This window comes from Vanacampus margaritifer, chromosome 4, assembly GCF_051991255.1.
Source record: "Vanacampus margaritifer isolate UIUO_Vmar chromosome 4, RoL_Vmar_1.0, whole genome shotgun sequence".
NCBI classification, from domain to species: Eukaryota; Metazoa; Chordata; class Actinopteri; order Syngnathiformes; family Syngnathidae; genus Vanacampus; species Vanacampus margaritifer.
In genome coordinates this window covers 3,815,001-3,832,774 of record NC_135435.1, presented here as the reverse complement: position 1 = coordinate 3,832,774, position 17,774 = coordinate 3,815,001, and the positions used below count along the sequence as shown (strand labels likewise).

The window sequence follows — 17,774 nt, the reverse complement described above, 5'->3', positions numbered from 1 at the left end:
AGCGGTTAAGAAAATGGATGGATGGATGGATGGATTTTGACATCACGATTGATAAAAAAAAGATTATTCATTGATTTCAAGACTTAGTATTTATTTAACTACCAAACTCAATTAATCAAAACTACCATCATAATTTCATGCCTAAACATCCCTGTAAATTGAACACTTTATTCTTAAGCAATTTTGTTGTTAATTACAAAAGAACCTTGTAAACATCTTGCAGCCTCTTGCATTTTCATTCTGCTGTATCCACATCTTTACTGCATTGCATTTTTGCACACTCAAACCACAAATAAGTATCACCCTTATTGCTTTATCATACAGTATTTATTTTATCTTATGCCCTATTTTAATTTTCACAAATCTCACGATTTACCTAACCTGGGACCTCAGGTATCATATTTCGTGCCATATCAAGTGAAAATGTGTGTCAGTATGAAAATAAAAATTAATTGAATCCTTGAAAACTCAACTTATTAAATATAACTTGAAAGCGCAACCAGAAAATAAATTGGTAACAAAAGTCAAATTAGAATATACTGAAATACAGTAATAGCAGTCAATTAACTTTAGCATTAGTACTGTAGATGTTTTTAAAACAAACCTCTTGTAATTAAATATACAATGTGTGTTATTCGTTTTGTTGTGAGTTTCCGCCATTCGGGAACTGGAGACTTGCTCCCGTGACAGACCACACTGTCCACACAAAGTTTTTATGTCACAGGACATGGTAAGCCAATAACATACAGATCTTGCATGTGCCATCACCCTTTCATAGGTCAAGTGAACAGTTAAAGGTGTCCTCCAGAACCAATAACCCTGGGATTACCACCTGGGTTATTTGCCCTAAATTAGACAGCCACACAAACCTGCTCAACAGTCCATCAATGAAAGACAGCATCAGTCTCTGTAAACCCCGACTAGCATTTTTCAGCCTTCATCTAGAGCAGGGGTGGGCAAACTCGGTCCCTCGAGGGCCGGAGTTCTGCAGGTTTTGGAGGTTTCCCTTTTCCAACGCAAGCTGATTCCAATCAACAGGATCGTTATCAGGCTTATGCAGAGCTGTGTTGGAGAAAGGAAACATCCAAAACATGCAGGACTCCGGCCCTCGAGGACCGCGTTTGCCCACCACTGAGCTAGACAATCAAGATAAGTTAAAATATAATCAGCGACAGCTTTTCCATTTTGATGATATAAATGTAAAGCTATCATTTGCCGGCGTTATTCCACCATTTAATACACAGCACTAAGTAAAAAGTAAAAAAAAAAAAAAAAAAAAAGGGCCAGCTATAAAGTCACATCACATTTTTTATTCTGTTCATGTAAAAAGGTACTTTCACCATGATTTAAAAAAACAAAAAACATTTTAATGAATGGCTCGAACATGAGCAGTGGGCACTTCCTATATGGATCTGAACAAAAAACACTTGTGGCGGACAAACCAGCAAACCCAAAATATACGTTTCAAAGCATGCAGGCAAGACAGACCACCAGCAAGGCGGACTAAAAGAGTAGCCTTAGTATAACCAATGAAAGGACAGCATGTAGCAGCAAAAAATACTGTAAAAACAAACAAAAATACAGTAACTACCATTTTCAAAACTCCTTTAATCATCACAAAAAACAAAAGCATCTAAAATGAAAGTTGTACTGTGCGTCGTAAACGCCCCACAACAAATCTTGCTTAGGTGACTCCTTGGCACCAAAGCCTCAATATGGTGAAGTCATCCAACTTAGTTATTAAAACTAATTCCCATGATTGTTATCCGCATTATACGAAAAACATTAAAACAGTCCGCTCACCAAACAATTTCAAGATAAGTGCTTTTAGCACACAAACGCAAGTCCGTGCACTGCGTCCACATCGTATATAACCACTTGGTGGCGGTAATGCATCATTAAGTTGTTTGCAGTTGTGCCAATGGCCAATAAACAAGAGTAAGCCTTGGCTGCAGAGCGCAGTTCGAGGCGTGCCTCAATGTCAGGTGGACTGAAACTTTGACTCCGCCCACTCGATTTTCGACCTTGAAACTTTTTTCTTTTTCTTTCTTTCTTGTTAAACCTAACCCTGAACATAACCCTACCACATAACAATTACAGTATGTTTTGAACACTTTATTGAACAACAAATATTAAAAACTGACCAAAACCTAAATACTAACCTCAACCGCCTCTTCCTCAAACTGTTTAGTTTAGCTCCGCCCCGGCTAACTGAGGCTCGAGTGTTTGTAATTTTAGATGCTCCATTATGTGTTAAAAAAAACAACAACTTTACTTCACAATACGGCATCATTAAATGTGCAAATTTTGTTGTAAAAACTAGTTTAAACCATTTTGAAAAATCCGTGTGAGCGGAGTCAATCAAACGTTTAAGCCTCGAACTGCACTCTGCATCTAGGGCAACTTTATAAACAACCGTACTGCTACTCCAGACTCCAGGCCGGTATGTGGCGGAGTTGGTTTAACAACCACTGTTTAAATTCAAAAGAAGAAGAAAGAAAGAAAACAATCGAAGAAGAAGTTGAAAAGCTAAACGAGGAAGTACGCGCTGTGGACACGTGAATAACAGACGGGATTTACAGTTGGGATTTGTACCAACTTGGACAAGGACATACATAAACATGGATGGTACGTAGCATTTAAGGATGATATGATAATTCGTCAGCGTCACTTTTCCAACCCCAACATTACCTTTCTACTCTTCCAGCAGTTTCAGTATGGCGAGGCTGCACGCTATATATATATATTTTAGACGTGGATATTTTGCCGTGACTGGCAACGTGCCACCTGTGCTGTTTTGCCGTGAATCGTTCGAGCACTACCGATGACCATATTTTCAAATCCCAAAAAAGAGTCTACGCCGGCAGTGGTGTCCAAACTCGGTCCTCGGGGGCCGGTAGTCCCGCAGGTTTTGGATATTTCTCTCCTCCAACACAGCTGAAGCTCATCAGCAAGCTCTACTAAGCCTGATAACAATCCTGTTGATTGAAACAGGTGCGTTGGAGCAGGGAAACCTCCAAAACCTGCAGGACTACCGGCCCCCGAGGACCGAGTTTGGACACCACTGTCGTACCTCGAGATAGTGGTACCACTAGTGTTGACAATATTGGCGCATGCGCGGCTGGTTGTGTGGCAGAAAATAATAACGGGCTCAGCCGCGCTGTATTAATTCGAGGTACAACAATAAGCTTAGCGGGTGAAATCGCCAGTATTTAAGCACTTTTACGGCCGAGGGACATTATTCAAAGACCATATGAGATCTGGGATAATGATAAACGTTGGTCCGACTCACCTGATTCCTGGCCAGACAGACTCTTAATTTAATACAAAGCCCTGGGCAAATATTCTTCATTGATAAATGTCCTTTGTGGTGCCGAAGTAAAAGAGGTGCAAGTGGTGTATCGCATTACAGTAAGTTTGTGGAAGTACGTCACCAAAACCAACCATTCTTCTTTTCAAATCCAGTCCTGGAGAAACATGCCGCCATGTTACGTAGCATTGTAGCAGCATTGCAGCTGTCAGGATAGGACTTACAACTATAGCTACTGCATACACATGTGAGGCTGGCAGGTATCAAAACACGGATGCAGAATGTCCTATTTATGCGGATAAGATGAGCAAGATATGTGCACCCAAGTATAAAACTAGTCACAAAAAATACATATTTTGTCTCATATGTCCATGACACAATTCTGACACTCCTTGCATTTTGATCCTCCGTTTGTAACCGTTGGATGTTTTTTTCTTTAGCCTTCAGGTTTAGCCATCCAAGATAGCCCATTTCAAGGCGAGGAACAAGTCAGGGTGTCTGTCGATCGTGCTCTGGAACACCTGAATGAGATTGCGAAAACAATATGACTCATACTGAACAAACTAAATTTATTATTTTTTTAATCCTCTCCAAATAACAAATATATAGTCTCAAGTACTTACCAGTAATAAAGTGAGCCTCACAAACCCTGTCAGCATCAGCCGGAATCCAGGCTTTGAGCGTCAAGTTATACCCTCCTGATTGCTCGCAGCCATTTCTCCATTCTTTTTTCGCGGCCCCTTTTGGTGGGAATGCAATAAAACTTTTTATCTGAATGAACTGTCTGCTTCCCATAATCATCCTCCAAATGTACAAAACCATTGAACTACATGTAAAACACGCTGTTTCTTGCCACACAGTTCCCGATTCTTCCCGTGACGCGCACAACAAACAATATCGTCACAGGATCCTCCTATTAGTCACGCAATGTCAACCAGAAATTTTCATAAATTTATAAAACTCCTGGACGCCCGCGTTATCCATGGTGTACTGGCTCGTGTCATAATCGACAAGGCGCTCACCCCAAAAGCGCAAGATCACAGGTTTGAGTCAAGCTTTTTTTAAATTTTTTTTTAAATTATTTTATTTTTAAACTACAATTCCATGACAACACAACACCCTATATGCTCAGATGGTTATGTTAATAATATTAATAATAATAATAACAATACATCAGATTTATATAGTGCTTTTCTGTACACTCCTAGACCCTTTACAATGGATACTAGTGTTGCACTGGATACCGGTACCAGTACCGCGGTGTTTTGGCGTCAAAAACGGCTCAGTATCTTTTTTTTTTTGCACTGGTACTTACAAAAATAAATACGAGACGGCCCGCCAACTCTGCTTTAAAAGCTGTCCGGCTGTCTACCGATATGTGAAAAACACCTTAAGTAAGCGGCACGCCTCTTTCAGAGTGTGTGCGAGAGGGCGCAGGAAGATGGCTTGCACGGAAGCGCTCGCTGGCCGTCCACACCTCATTGAGAAGCATCAGTTTTAGAAACGTTTTGTAACAAGAGCAAATGCTTTTCACGGAGAAGCAGAAGGGAAAAGCAACAATCACTCCTGCAGTGGACTCAAGGTTCAATGAACAGGCACACGGTAGGAAATTACAGTTATGCATAGAAAAAGCTCAGACAACTGACAGAGCGACAGGTTGTGACGTATTTTTGACACTTCCCTTAAAAAATAATTTGAGTGCGAATTATCTTTTTCTCAGTTTGTAGTATTTGATTACGCATTCAACTAGTTGGGAGCGGAATGGAGAAGAGCAGAGACATGCACGCAGTCGCACACTCAAGCAACATTGCATTGAGTCATTGGAGTGTCACTGTATTACCAATATTTAAAACGGATGACATCAAATGCAGTCAAATACAGTACTTCAAGAATATGGCATGCAATGTGAAAGCACATGGTATATACATAAATATATACAGTATGTACATAAATTAAAATGTATAAATCCTAATATTTTGAATTAATAAAATGTAAAAATAATTTGAAGTTCTTTTGTCAGTTTTAATTTTGCTGCTGTTTTAGATTTTTGTCAAGGTACCGTTTCAGTACCGGTATAGAGGTATTTTATACAGGTATGGTATTGAAGTCAAAATTTTGGTATTGTGATGACACTAATGGATATATTCATGCACTCACACATGGTTATGGTGAGGACTAGGCTGGTAAGGCCAATAACAGCTTGAAGGTTCCGATTAGGCCGGTAATTCAAATAGCAGTCTATTTTCGATGGCAAAACAGAATGAAAACTTAGTGAAAAGACACAGAAGAGGGTGAAGCAAGGTAGAAACCACACCCAGTGTATGACTCGGTCAGGCGATTGACCAATCAGAGCCGTTCACGGCAAAATAGTTGTTAGCAGGAGAGTTGCCGTTCACGGCAAATTCTCCACTGCCTTATATTTTTGTTTGAACAGAAATGCAACTTGAAATTGTAACTCCTAATGACTCTCGGTAGTCTGTCCTAACAAACCATAATACAAGTGACATTGGGATGTTGTATATATGTAAATAAAAACAGAATACAATGATTTACAAATCATTTTCAATCTATATTCAGGTATTTGGTTAAAATTTTAAAGATTGATTGATTTACAACAGAAAAGCAGCATTGTCTGATTTTTTAAAGACAGTTCCCATGATAAGTATCATGTCCTGCGACAAGCACTAGGTTATGATTCCCGTAGTTGGCGTGCCGTCACAATTATGTCATATTGTGTGGCGAATAGCAATGTGCCAGCCATCTTGAAAAGGGGGCAAGGAGCCACTGACAACCACCACCCCCGACACTATACTAAGAGCCTACGATACGAGCTGTATACGTCTAATCTGTATGTATATGTCACTGATCTGTGTATATTACTGGATAACCCATACAAGCCCGTGTAAGCCGTTGAAGCCACAATGCGGCCGTCTTACTCCTCCTATCTCGCTAGCAACTGTGCGTATATGTACAGATAAGACATATACAGCTCGTAGGCTCTTAGTATAGGGCTGGGGGTAAGGGGTGGGGTCAGTGGCTGGCGGGGTGGTCACTAATGTTTAACAAGTGGATGGTATGTGCTGCTTTGAACACCCCCTTTTTCTCCTTGGTATCAGCCACCGTCACGAGTACCGATACCTTAAGATAAAGCTGGTATTGGTACCGATACCGGTACCTCACCCATCCTTACTTTTTAATTATTTTGAGGGAACAATAAATTCACCGTTATATAAGCTGCACACAGACCACTTTTCATTGTGTGAAAGTGTCCTTTCGTCAGTGTTGTTCCACGAAAAGATATAAATAAATATCTACAGAAAGGTGCAAGGTGTACTCATGTTTGTGAGATACTGTAACTAGTAATGCTGCTTTCCAGTCCCAGTGGGAATTATCACCGAACGTTCCAGCTTGTCTCACTGTTTTGCACTAACATGTTATTGCTTCATATTTCTATTTACATCACTTTTTTTCCTTATAGAAGCAGATGTGAATGCCACCATTCCTCGTGACCTTGTTGAAGTTCTTGGCGTTGAGGTGAGTAGATCACATTTAATTTGCTTTGCGAGCAATAAAATGCATTTTCACACAACAAATTGGAAATCGGTAACTGTGTTACCTCAGTTATGAGCAGTGTTGCAGTAACTAGTTACTAGTAACGCATTACTTTAACTTAGTTACTTTTTACAATAACTAATACTCGAATGCATTACTTTTTAAAATAAGCATGCACGATAATATCGGTGGCCGATAATTATTGGCAATTATCGACCAATTTGACGTCAAACAGATAAAACAGATAATAAAGAAAGCTGCCGATAATTATCGACAATTATCAACCAATTTTACGTCATACAGATAAACCAGATAATAAAGAAATCTGCCAATAATAATAGACATGCCACGTTGGTCCATCTATTGTGGTTGTGGCTCAAGTTGTGCCTAACTCCTCAACCCCTTCCCTCTCCTATAGTGGTGTTGCACATTTGTGACATCATAATACGCACGACCTTGTGTTCACAGAAGATGCATCATGGCGACATGGCAGTCGCCAGTGTGGGCTTTCTTTTCTGTGTTGCATTTTTAAAACATGACTGTTTTGTTTTGGCAAACTCAAAATGAGTTACTGTTTGTCTTTGAAGCAGAGCTATCAATAAAATGCTGCTTCATGGTTCTTTACACAATGTTTCAATGTATTTGTACACGTTAGGACTTGAAAGTATATTTGTATTCAAGTTAATTTTGCAAACAACTATGGGCTTACTTATCAGTTATCGACATCAGCACTTCCTAAATTATTGGTTTATCGGAATCGGTTGAAAATAGCATTATCATGCATCCCTATTTTAAAATAAAGTAACTCAGTTACATTAAAGGTCTCATATTATTAAACTTTTCAACATACTAAAATAGTTCTCAAATGTGTAAAAGACATGTCTGTGACATGCATTTGTCAAAATTAACTTTAAATCTAATATTTTTGCTGTCCCTAAATCAGCCAAAAAACACTCTGTTCAAAACAGCCTGTTTTAGGGGTGTGTCACTTTTATGTAAATAGCTGCACCAGGCCACGCCTAGGCTATACCGTTCTCTCTCGAAGGGGCAGTGATTTCGGTCATGGTAGCCATGTGCTAATGTTGTGAATGGAACCGACTGGCCATGGGAGCAGAAGAAAAGAAAAATACAGACATGTCTTTTACACATTTGAGAACTATTTCAATATGTGGAAAAGTTGAATAATAAATAAAGTTGAAGAATATGTGATTGTTCGGCAAATCTACCGCAAACGTTATTTTGCTGTGAATGTCTCCGATTTGCTGTAAATGCTTGTAGACATTTACAAGCGGTTATGAATAACACAAATGTGCACATTTAGGCCACTGCGCGGTCGCAACGTTCAAGCCGTCACGTCGAGACCACTTAGCGGCCGGTTAGCATCACAAAGTCATGTCAACTAGGTGGCGAGTTGCCAGTCACGGAAAATTAACCACCGCGGATTGTATCTTGACAAAACAATACGCAACCGCTTCATATTATCCAACCACCGTCTGCTTTATCATATCTGACCTTGTAACCAAACAACCTCCACACGACAAATGTAGCTCCCACTTTAGGCACTAAAAATACACATAATATGGTAGAAGGTGCACATCTCTTATTAGAAAGGATAGGAAGGAAGGCCAGATCAAAAATGTTAAACTTAACATCTTTCCCGTTTGCAGTCGTCTCACACTGTTGGGACCGATCCGTTATGTTTAAACGTGTTGCAAATCCAGCTCTGAACAGGCTTTCACTAGCAAAACAGTACTTTGAGAAATTATGTCGGTACACGTTCTTTGAAAATAAAATTAATCCACTGTCTTCTCAAAGACTCAAAGGGACAAAGGAAGCAACCACTTTTTCCTGATCAATGTTTGCCCTCTCCACGGAGAATTTGCGAGCAGGGAGAGAAAAAGAAAGAAGCAGCCAGCATCTTGAATTTCAGTGAGCGTGACAAACCTTTACCAGAGGTGGTGCCACTAACCCGAGGGGGCTGGTTCGAGTGCACTTCCTTGTCTTTTTGACGTCACTAAGTCACAGAAGTTTAAGATGGATGGGATAGGCTCCAGCACCAGAGGTGGTCCAGGTCCAGAAAGTAAAAACCCTGCCACAGCAGGGGTTTTAGCTAGCTTTAGCTTTAGCTAGCACCTGGGGCAAAAGCCAAACTGTGGCAGGGTTTTTACTTTCTGGACCTGGATTTGCCACCTCTGTCCAGTAACCCCGCGACCCTTGTGAGGAATAAGCGGTTAAGAAAATAGATTGATGGATATATTGTTTAAGATAAGAAAATAAAAAAACTTCTACATTTTGAAAAGCCTAAAATGATGTTCAATAAGCACTCATTATTTACTGCTTAATAAATTTATTTTAAATAGCTTTAAGACATTACAACAAAGTCTTGTTTGATTGGTAATTAATTTGTGTTTTAAAAAAAAATATGCGAAAATACCACCACCTCTACTAATAATCAGCATTGGTATCGGCCCTGAAAAAAACATATCTGTCTATCTCTAATATATGCGACCTGGCTGTTCACACTGAGGTCGCATTGCAAAAATCTAGATATGTATCCGTATACGTATCACTGTACTGACATCAAAAAGTTAGATATAGGTCGCATTTGGACAAAAAACCCTGATTTCTGTCGCATTTGCCTGCAGAGTGAACGTAGCCTCACATATATAAACAAATGTCTGAAATTACTTCACAGAGTGTCTACATGTCATCTTGCTTTCTTTCATGTCATTTACTAGCCTCAGGTTGTCTCCAAAGCTCGTGCTATCACTAACTCATTTCTGAAGAGTAACACTGATCTGCGTGAAACGAATGCAAAAAGTCTACTGAGTCATAAGGCACTGATCCTGGAGTACTTCAGGCCACAGAAAAAGAAGCTGAGCAAAAAGAGCACCAAAGGATTAAATGCTGAGCAGAAGAGGGAAAAGAAGCTGTTCCATGTAAATAGCGAACACCAGAGGTTAGTCATGGATATGCAGTCAAATGTAATTGTTTCTGAATCAAAACAATCCAGCATTGTCATCACTGTTATGTAAAGCTATATTTCAGACGAATCTGTACTCTTTCTTCCCAGTGTCACTGAATTGGTCATTATCATTGCAGGTATGAGCTTTTTTTACCTCTCCATTTGCTCTGGAAACAATATATTATTGACCTTTGCAATGGATTGAAGCCAACAAGGTAAATAATCTCAAAATCTTTCATATATAGAATTCTATGTAGAGCTGCAGCGATTAATCGATTAATCAACAACTAATTATCAAATTAGTCTAGTTATTTTAATAGTTTAGAGAGCTTTTGTTCAATGTTATTTTTTCCACATCCTTGGTATTTCAGCCTCTCAACACTAAATATTACCATTAGAGATGTCAAAATTAATCGAGTAATCAATAATCAAATTAATCGACAACTATTTTAATAATCAAGTAATCGTGTGGAGCCATTTTTTTTTATTTATAATTGTCCAAATCCTCTGATTTCAGCATATCAACAGTAATTGTTCACTGATTTCTGTAGTCATTCATGACAGAAGATTGATTATCTTCTGTGTTTAATCAAAATAAGACATTTGCAAACATCTGTTTATACTTTTGAAAACAATGACCAAACCGGCGGTAACATAGTAGAGCATCACTCCCGCCTTTTTAAAAAAATCCCTATACGAATACAAAGTACCAAAGTACTAAAAAACACTAATCACTGGTTAATAAACAGTAATCAGGGGGAAGAAAATGTTTTTTTTTTTATACACTTTAATGGGAAATGAAAATGAACCCGATTAATCGATTGAATAATCGATAGATTAATTGATTCTAAAGGTATTTAATAGTGACAGCACTAATGATCAGATGATAAATTTGATGAGGAGACTTACTATCTTTGTGATTTATCAATTAATGGAATGTAATAATAATAGCAACATGGTGAAATTGTGGTTTAGGCATTTGGCAATTGGCTGGTGACCTGTACTGTACAGTGTGTGTTCTGTCTCTATCTGAAAGTCAGTTGGGATTGGCTCTAGCTCACCCACGACCTTAGTGAGAACAGCAGTATTGAAAATGGATGCATGGATGGATAAGTATTAGTTATTTAGCTTAGTTATTTATCGTGCATTTCTAGGATGCTTCATTAGGTTGACAATTGTGCTTCTATTGCAGCAATCCGCAGTCTGTGCAGCAGAAACTATTGAAGGCGGACTTCCATGGTGCCATTATCACAGGTAAGTAAATTGTTATTTAAACACCATTTAGATAACACTGTGTATCTTTTTTGGATCGTGTTGTAGCCATAAAATTCCAAGCTAATGATAATTAGCTGAAAACAAAGTTTATCAGTTTGAACATTATCATGTCTTTGTACTATATTCAGTTATATATAGCATGAACATGATTTGCAAATCATTGTATTGTGTTTTTATTTGTTTAACAGCAGGTGGCAACATGGTATAAGAGATCCGCCATGTTGCAACAAGCTCTTTTTGGCAGTGTTTTCAACAGGAATGTGAATAATTATGAAACTTAGCTATATTCTAATGCTAATTGCTGCAAAAGGGAAACCGATACAAGTATACTTTTTTCCTGATGAAAGAGACACTAATCTTTCTTTTGGTAGGTTCTATGTTTCATAGCAATAGAACACGGTATTCTGTGAGACTTGCAAAGAAACACGGCTGCACCAGCCACAGATGGTCCCGTAGAACCAGACTACTCAAAACCACCGCTGCAGCAATAAATCCCACACACAAATAGATCATGGTTGTTGTTTTTCATTAAATGTGTCCTTGTCTTTATCTGTTTTTTTTTCTTCTTAAACAGTGGTTCGGTCCAAATGCCCATCATATGTGGGCGCTACAGGAATTCTGATCCAGGAGTTCAAGCATGTTTTCAAAATTATTACAAAACAGGATAAATTCAAAGGTAAACAACTGTTTCTTCTTATTTCACTTCAGAATACTGCAAATGTAATCGCTGGCTCCATTTCATTTGTAGGAAAAAATAATCTCGATTCTTACAATGATTGATTTTTACAGCCATCGTTATTTGTTGATGGTACTGGATTTAAGACAACACACTAGGGCAGGAATATGAATCAGAATGGAATCGTCACGTCGCATCATGATGAATTTAACAATCTACCGTAAAATCCAGTGAATAAGACAAATTTCTTTGCAAATAAATTAATCCAAAATCGTCCCATGGAATCATAAAGATCCCCTTTACCAGTATTGAAGAAGGTATATTAAAAATCCATACTTTTGCGTGCCCAATAAATCAAATTATGGGATAAGAAATGAACAGAGTTCCTGCGCAGGATGATTTATTCCGGAGATCTCCGTTACATCATTGAATCAAACTCCAACAGTTTCAGATCAATAATGCCACTCCTCTTTCGAAGAGCCCACACTTTATTACAATCAAATCGCAAGAACAGTGTCTCCAACACCGCCCCTCATGAATAAGTAAATGTGTTATATAATGGAAAAATACAGGTTGAAAACAGAATTCTCAGCACACAGATACAGCTGTATTCGTCTCTAGTCAAAATATACTTTCAAGGCACTTCTCAGTACTTTCTCCCATAACAAAATCTCACAAACAAGTTGAACTCACCAGCTCCTAATGTAACATAGTTATATGAGTGTGCGCTCTCTCTCACGAACAGAAATGTGTTTTCGCACAGAGAAGGAACTTCTAGACCAAACAATGTGTCTCATCTTAAGGTCACATTATACTGAGTTCAAAACTACTTTACCTACTTCACATCTATAAAACATTTCAACATGGTTAATATAAATAATTAAAATGTTAATAATGTATAACAATGGTTAGTATATGAAATAAAGTATTAAAAATGTTAATAATGTATAACAGTATCTAGATGCTACGAAAAAGGTGTACTTACATTACAACATATTTTGTCTAATGTTACACATTTATGTAATTAAGTACCTTGTTTACAAAAAATGTTGGTGTGTAGAGACCATCAGTAAAACTAGTCAAGCTAGAAGCAGCAGCAGTTGTTCATGCTATCCATGATTGAACACGCAACCAGGGGTGAGGCTAACTTCAAAATAAAATATTTCCAAAATGGCTGCATGTCGCAGCATGACCGCTGACTAGTCTGACTTGACTCGTTTTTTTTTTGTCACTCTGGTTACGGTGTCTTGTAGACTTTTGTCATGAATGTCAACAACACAACAATTGATTGATTGAATGTCATCTTTAAATCAAGTTCAATCGCTAATTAAGGATTTAATTACGCTGACATTGTATTATACGGTGCCTGTTGCCAGCATTGAGCGCTGGCTCCGGTGTTAGGATCTCCAGCGTTAGCCGCTATTTGCTAGCTAGCCTGCACCAAGCAGTTCAACCTCTGATCTGAATATATGACTGGATAGCCGATAGGCCAAGACTTTTGAAGTCGCGTTGCCGCCATATTACTCCACCCAAGAAACGTTTCTCGGCATACGATCCTATACATTTACAGTATCGAAATTGGAGAACATTTGATACAGTACTTAGTAGAAACAGCATGATTTATGATGTTTTAAATTTGTTAAACATAAACAAGAGGGCTTCAGACATTTTACAACTTTCCTTAAATACATGTACAAATGATATGCTTAATGATGTTTAAAGGAAGAATTTTTTATGTATTTATTAAAGAATTATAACTGTAATTCAACAAAAGATGCCTCTGCCAAATCTAATATTGGGGTCTAAGTAACTGAGTGATAAAAGAAAAAGGGGGTCTTCAAAGCAGCACATACCGTCCACTTGTTAATTTGTTCAAAAATAGGGACCACCCCGCCACATACCCCCACCCCGCACCCGGCCTTATACTGACTGCCTACGAGCTGTATATGTCTCAGCTGTACGTGTACCGTATAGTTTATACAGTAGTCTGCTCGCGAGATGGATGCGCAAGATGGTCGCCCTGTGACTTAGCCGATGAAATGCATCAGAATATACACACGAGGGTGAACTGGGCCTCGTAGCATTTCTTTGATTTTTTTCTCGAGCATTCATGGCTAACGCATCGATTCGCAGGAATTATGAAATAAATAACGGCAGTGATAGACGAAGCACTGAGGTCTTCGAACCAGTGGAACCAGTCGACAGTGATATATTGGTAAGAGTTGTTAAGTAATATATATGTAGGCAATGACGTTGTTGAAGATTGCGACAGCTTTGAAACTGAATGGTGGACAGATAATTACCCTCAATTCTCCGAGGTTATTTCAATGGCCCAGTGTTCAAGGTAATCAATATACCCGCAGATGCTACACAGTTGCAGTACAGTAATTTTTGGACTAAGCCGCTACTTTTGTTACTTGCGTTCGACCCTGTGGCTAATACAAAGGTGCGGCTTATCCATCAGATCACAATGGAGCGCACTATAAAGGAATTGCAAGAGCGTCAGGCAGAGCAAAACAATCCAAGTGAGCCCAAATACAGTAGGAGAGACAATTTGCGCCCTCATTATGGAAAAGAAAGTAGCGGAAACCCGTTGTGGTAACATGAAAACACGTGCGGCTTACAGTCTGGTGTGGTTTATATGTGTAACAAACTCGAGTATTCCCCAAATTTAGCTAGCACAGCTCATGGCCAGGTGCGCCTAATAGGCCAGAAATTACTGTAGTTAGATTTTTACTGAAGAACTCTGGGCGCACCTCATATTAAAACCAATATATAAGCACTGACCCGAGCCAACACACTCCAGCTAGGGCAAAAATGTCAGTGGTCTCACGTCACTGCACAAAAGATGAAAACTTATATTGGGTTATTAATCGGTATGGCGCTCACACATTATTATTATTATATGTACTCAACAAAAATATAAACGCAACACTGTTGTTTTTGCTACCATTTTTTATGAGATGAACTCAAAGATGTAAAACTTTTTCCACATACACATTATCACCATTTCTCTCTGTCTGTTTTTCTGCACATACGAGTTATCCCATTCTTTCAATTCATTTCTCTTTTCTCTTTTTTAAAACAGTAATTCCAAAGAGGAACAGCGTTTTTCAAGTCGAGATAAATGGCTTCATCTCTTGCATCTATGGAAACAAGTTTGAGCATAGAGCCAGCGAACGCTCAGCAAAGAAGTTCAAAGCCAGTGGAACCATTGACTTGTAAAATAATAATAATAAAAAAAAGCAGGGTACCGGTATGCTTACTGTATATGGTTGACTCAGCCAATGAGAACTGTTTGGGTCATTTATTTAACTCTTTGACTGCCAGACGTTTTCAAAAACGGGTTGTCCCCAGTGCCAGCCGATTTAAGCATTTTGACTGATCTTTCAAGGTCCACAGAAACTGTTGTGTTTGGACTATGGAAACACATACTACCAAATGAAAGATTGGACTCTCATCTTTCATCAGAAAAAAAAAGTTTGTTTCTACCTTATTCCGTTCTTCAGCAATCAACAATAGAAAATAGGTTAGTTTCACCGAAATGCTCTGTTTTGAAACAAAAAGAGGAGAAAAAGAGCTTTTTGTGAAACGATGTTATTTCATGCACTCCAGTGAATTCTACACTTCTTTTTGTCCATAAATGATGCCACAAACACCTAAATAGTGCTTTACTTCTGTAATACACCACCACCAACAATGAAAAAGTGTTTTTAGTTTGCAAAATAATCAGTTTATTTACAGAACAGCGTAACAGTTTATTTACAGAACAGCGTAACAATTTGACAAAGTATTTACAAAGGTGTGCATGTGTGACTATTTACAATTGTGTGGAGTTTGAACTACACAATTTTTCTTTTTGTGTGGTATACAGTGAAACACTCCCCTGGGTGCAAGGGGATACAGCAGGATTTGCACCACAGGTTTGTTTCACTGCGAATGCCCTTTCGTGTGCAGACCCTACACTTTCTTGCTGGCTTTTTTTTCCGGGGAGTAGCAGGAATGTGTTGCAGCGTGTGTTTGGCCATGTTGCCATCAAGTCGGCTTTCAGGATCATTATGTGGTGACCTGGTGTTTTGTCTGGCTTCATGTCCTTCCATCCCAACTTCCTCCTGGTCTTGTGGCAACAGCCACCCTCTCACCACCTGCTGGATGAATTCCAAAAAATGTTGACACTTCCCAGGATTTTTTGCTTTGTGCAATATGTATGCATTGAACATGCATATCTGGAACATATATGCAACAAACTTTTTGTGCCACTTCAAAGTTTTACGTGTGAATGGGTGGTATGAGATGTTTTGATCCATCTTGTCCACTCCATTCATCTTGGAATTGTAGTCCACAACACAAATGGGTTTTTGGAAAGGCACTTTTTTTTTTTGTGCCTTCCGCCACACCTCCACTGTCCGCATTTCATCTTCATGAAACATTGTCACCATCCTCAACAAACGTTTGTCCTGCCATGCCACAATCAAAACATTTGTGTTGTGCCTTACCAGTTTCCCCCCCACCCCAAGGCCAGTGTTGGTTAGGCATGTGATCTCACTGGGTTCACCCCTGTTTTTCCTCAGCGTTCCACAAACATTGGTACGTGCTGCCAGGAGACGTTCACACAAAGCAATCGAATTATAAAAATTGTCCATAAATAGTGTGTACCCATTTCCTGGCAGACGATCCAGTAAGTTGAACACTGTGTCCGGGAGAGAACAACTAATACCAACATAGGGTTGCATATTAAAACAATAGCCGGTTTGGGAGTCACACAAAATGTACGATTTGATACCATATTTGACCGGCTTTTGGGGGTTGTACACCTTGAACGAAAGACGTCCCTGGAAACTCATCATTCCCTCATCAATGCAGATATTCCTGCCCGGTTGAAACAGTTCCTTGAATTTGCTTACAACGTGATTGAACACAGGACAAATTTTAAATAGTTTGTCGTCTGAACTGTGTGTCTCGTTGTCGTTAAAATGCAGGAAACTCCAGATGAGCTGGAAGCGGTTTCGAGGCATCGCGCGACTGAAAAATGGTGTCGTCTCTATTTCATCCTGAGTCCAATACATTTCTATACTGGGCTTGTTTATATAACCAGTAAGAAATTGCAGTGCAAAAAAAGTTTTGAGTTCGGACACAGACACTGGCTTCCAAGCATGACTCCTGCAGTGTGGCAGACTTTCAGCCCGTTTTTGCATAGACTGGCGTGCATATAAGTTTGTCTGATCAGCAATGTGCTGCAGAAGCTCGTCCGTGATGAAGAGTTGCAGGAAGTCAACTGGCCGGGTCGAATTCAGCTGTGCTGCGGCACCTCTCGGTCCTGGCTCCGCAGTAAAGGGGAATGAGTTTGGCTGCCAGCCTGCTTCATGCCAGCCAGAATTTTTGGGATCTGCAAATATACATTTCAATATCATATAATATTCATTTTAGATCAGTGTGATGCTATATATGTGTTTACCTTTTTTCTGGGATCCACTGGTCCTTGGACCTTTATTTTGCTCACTCTGAGGAGTGTCACTCTGAGCTGCAGCTGAAAGAAATATATACAATTACAATAATATCGAAAGACCGTTTTCTTTTGTTGTTACGGTGTATTGAAAACACTTTTTTTTATACCTCTCTTTGTCGTCTTTGCAGAGGGACGTCGTTGTGAGCACGATCCGCGATCTATGAATGCACATTCACGTTACACGAGGTGCTAACAGCGTGCCGGAAAAGTATCTCATAGCAAGTTTGTGCTTACCTTCGCAGTCTTCTGCGGATAAAAGACTGTCCGTATCACTTTCTCCGTGGTCAGATTGTACCCACTCCTCCGAAGAATATCCATCGGACTCAGGATACTCTTCGTCGTCGTCCGAATCAACGTCCTCGTGCGGAGAAGTGCTCGGTCGTGCACCACGTTTTCCGGAGCTAGCACCGCTAGCCTCTGAGGCCTTAAAACGTGGTCGAAGCTGCCGCCGCGTGTACGCTGCAACTTCGGCATCAACCTCGTTGTCACC

At 39.4% G+C, this 17,774-nt stretch overlaps 1 protein-coding gene across 2 annotated transcripts in view; it reads left to right on the top strand.

Moving 5' to 3' along the window:
- Positions 1-2,438: 2,438 nt before the first annotated feature.
- The window catches only part of pop4 (POP4 homolog, ribonuclease P/MRP subunit), a 17,077-nt gene continuing 1,741 nt past the window's right edge, over positions 2,439-17,774 (top strand). Inside the window, exons 1-7 of one of the 2 annotated variants that reach the window (XM_077564232.1) lie at positions 2,439-2,628; positions 6,789-6,844; positions 9,607-9,821; positions 9,965-10,042; positions 11,020-11,081; positions 11,677-11,778; positions 14,867-17,774. The exon at positions 14,867-17,774 is cut by the window's right edge and continues 1,741 nt beyond it. In XM_077564232.1, the coding sequence (XP_077420358.1) occupies positions 2,622-2,628; positions 6,789-6,844; positions 9,607-9,821; positions 9,965-10,042; positions 11,020-11,081; positions 11,677-11,778; positions 14,867-15,003 (657 nt within the window). In that variant the 5' untranslated portion in view covers positions 2,439-2,621 and the 3' untranslated portion in view covers positions 15,004-17,774. Of the gene's footprint in view, positions 2,629-6,788; positions 6,845-9,600; positions 9,822-9,964; positions 10,043-11,019; positions 11,082-11,676; positions 11,779-14,866 lie in introns of both variants that reach the window. The other variant, XM_077564231.1, reaches the window with a different exon arrangement.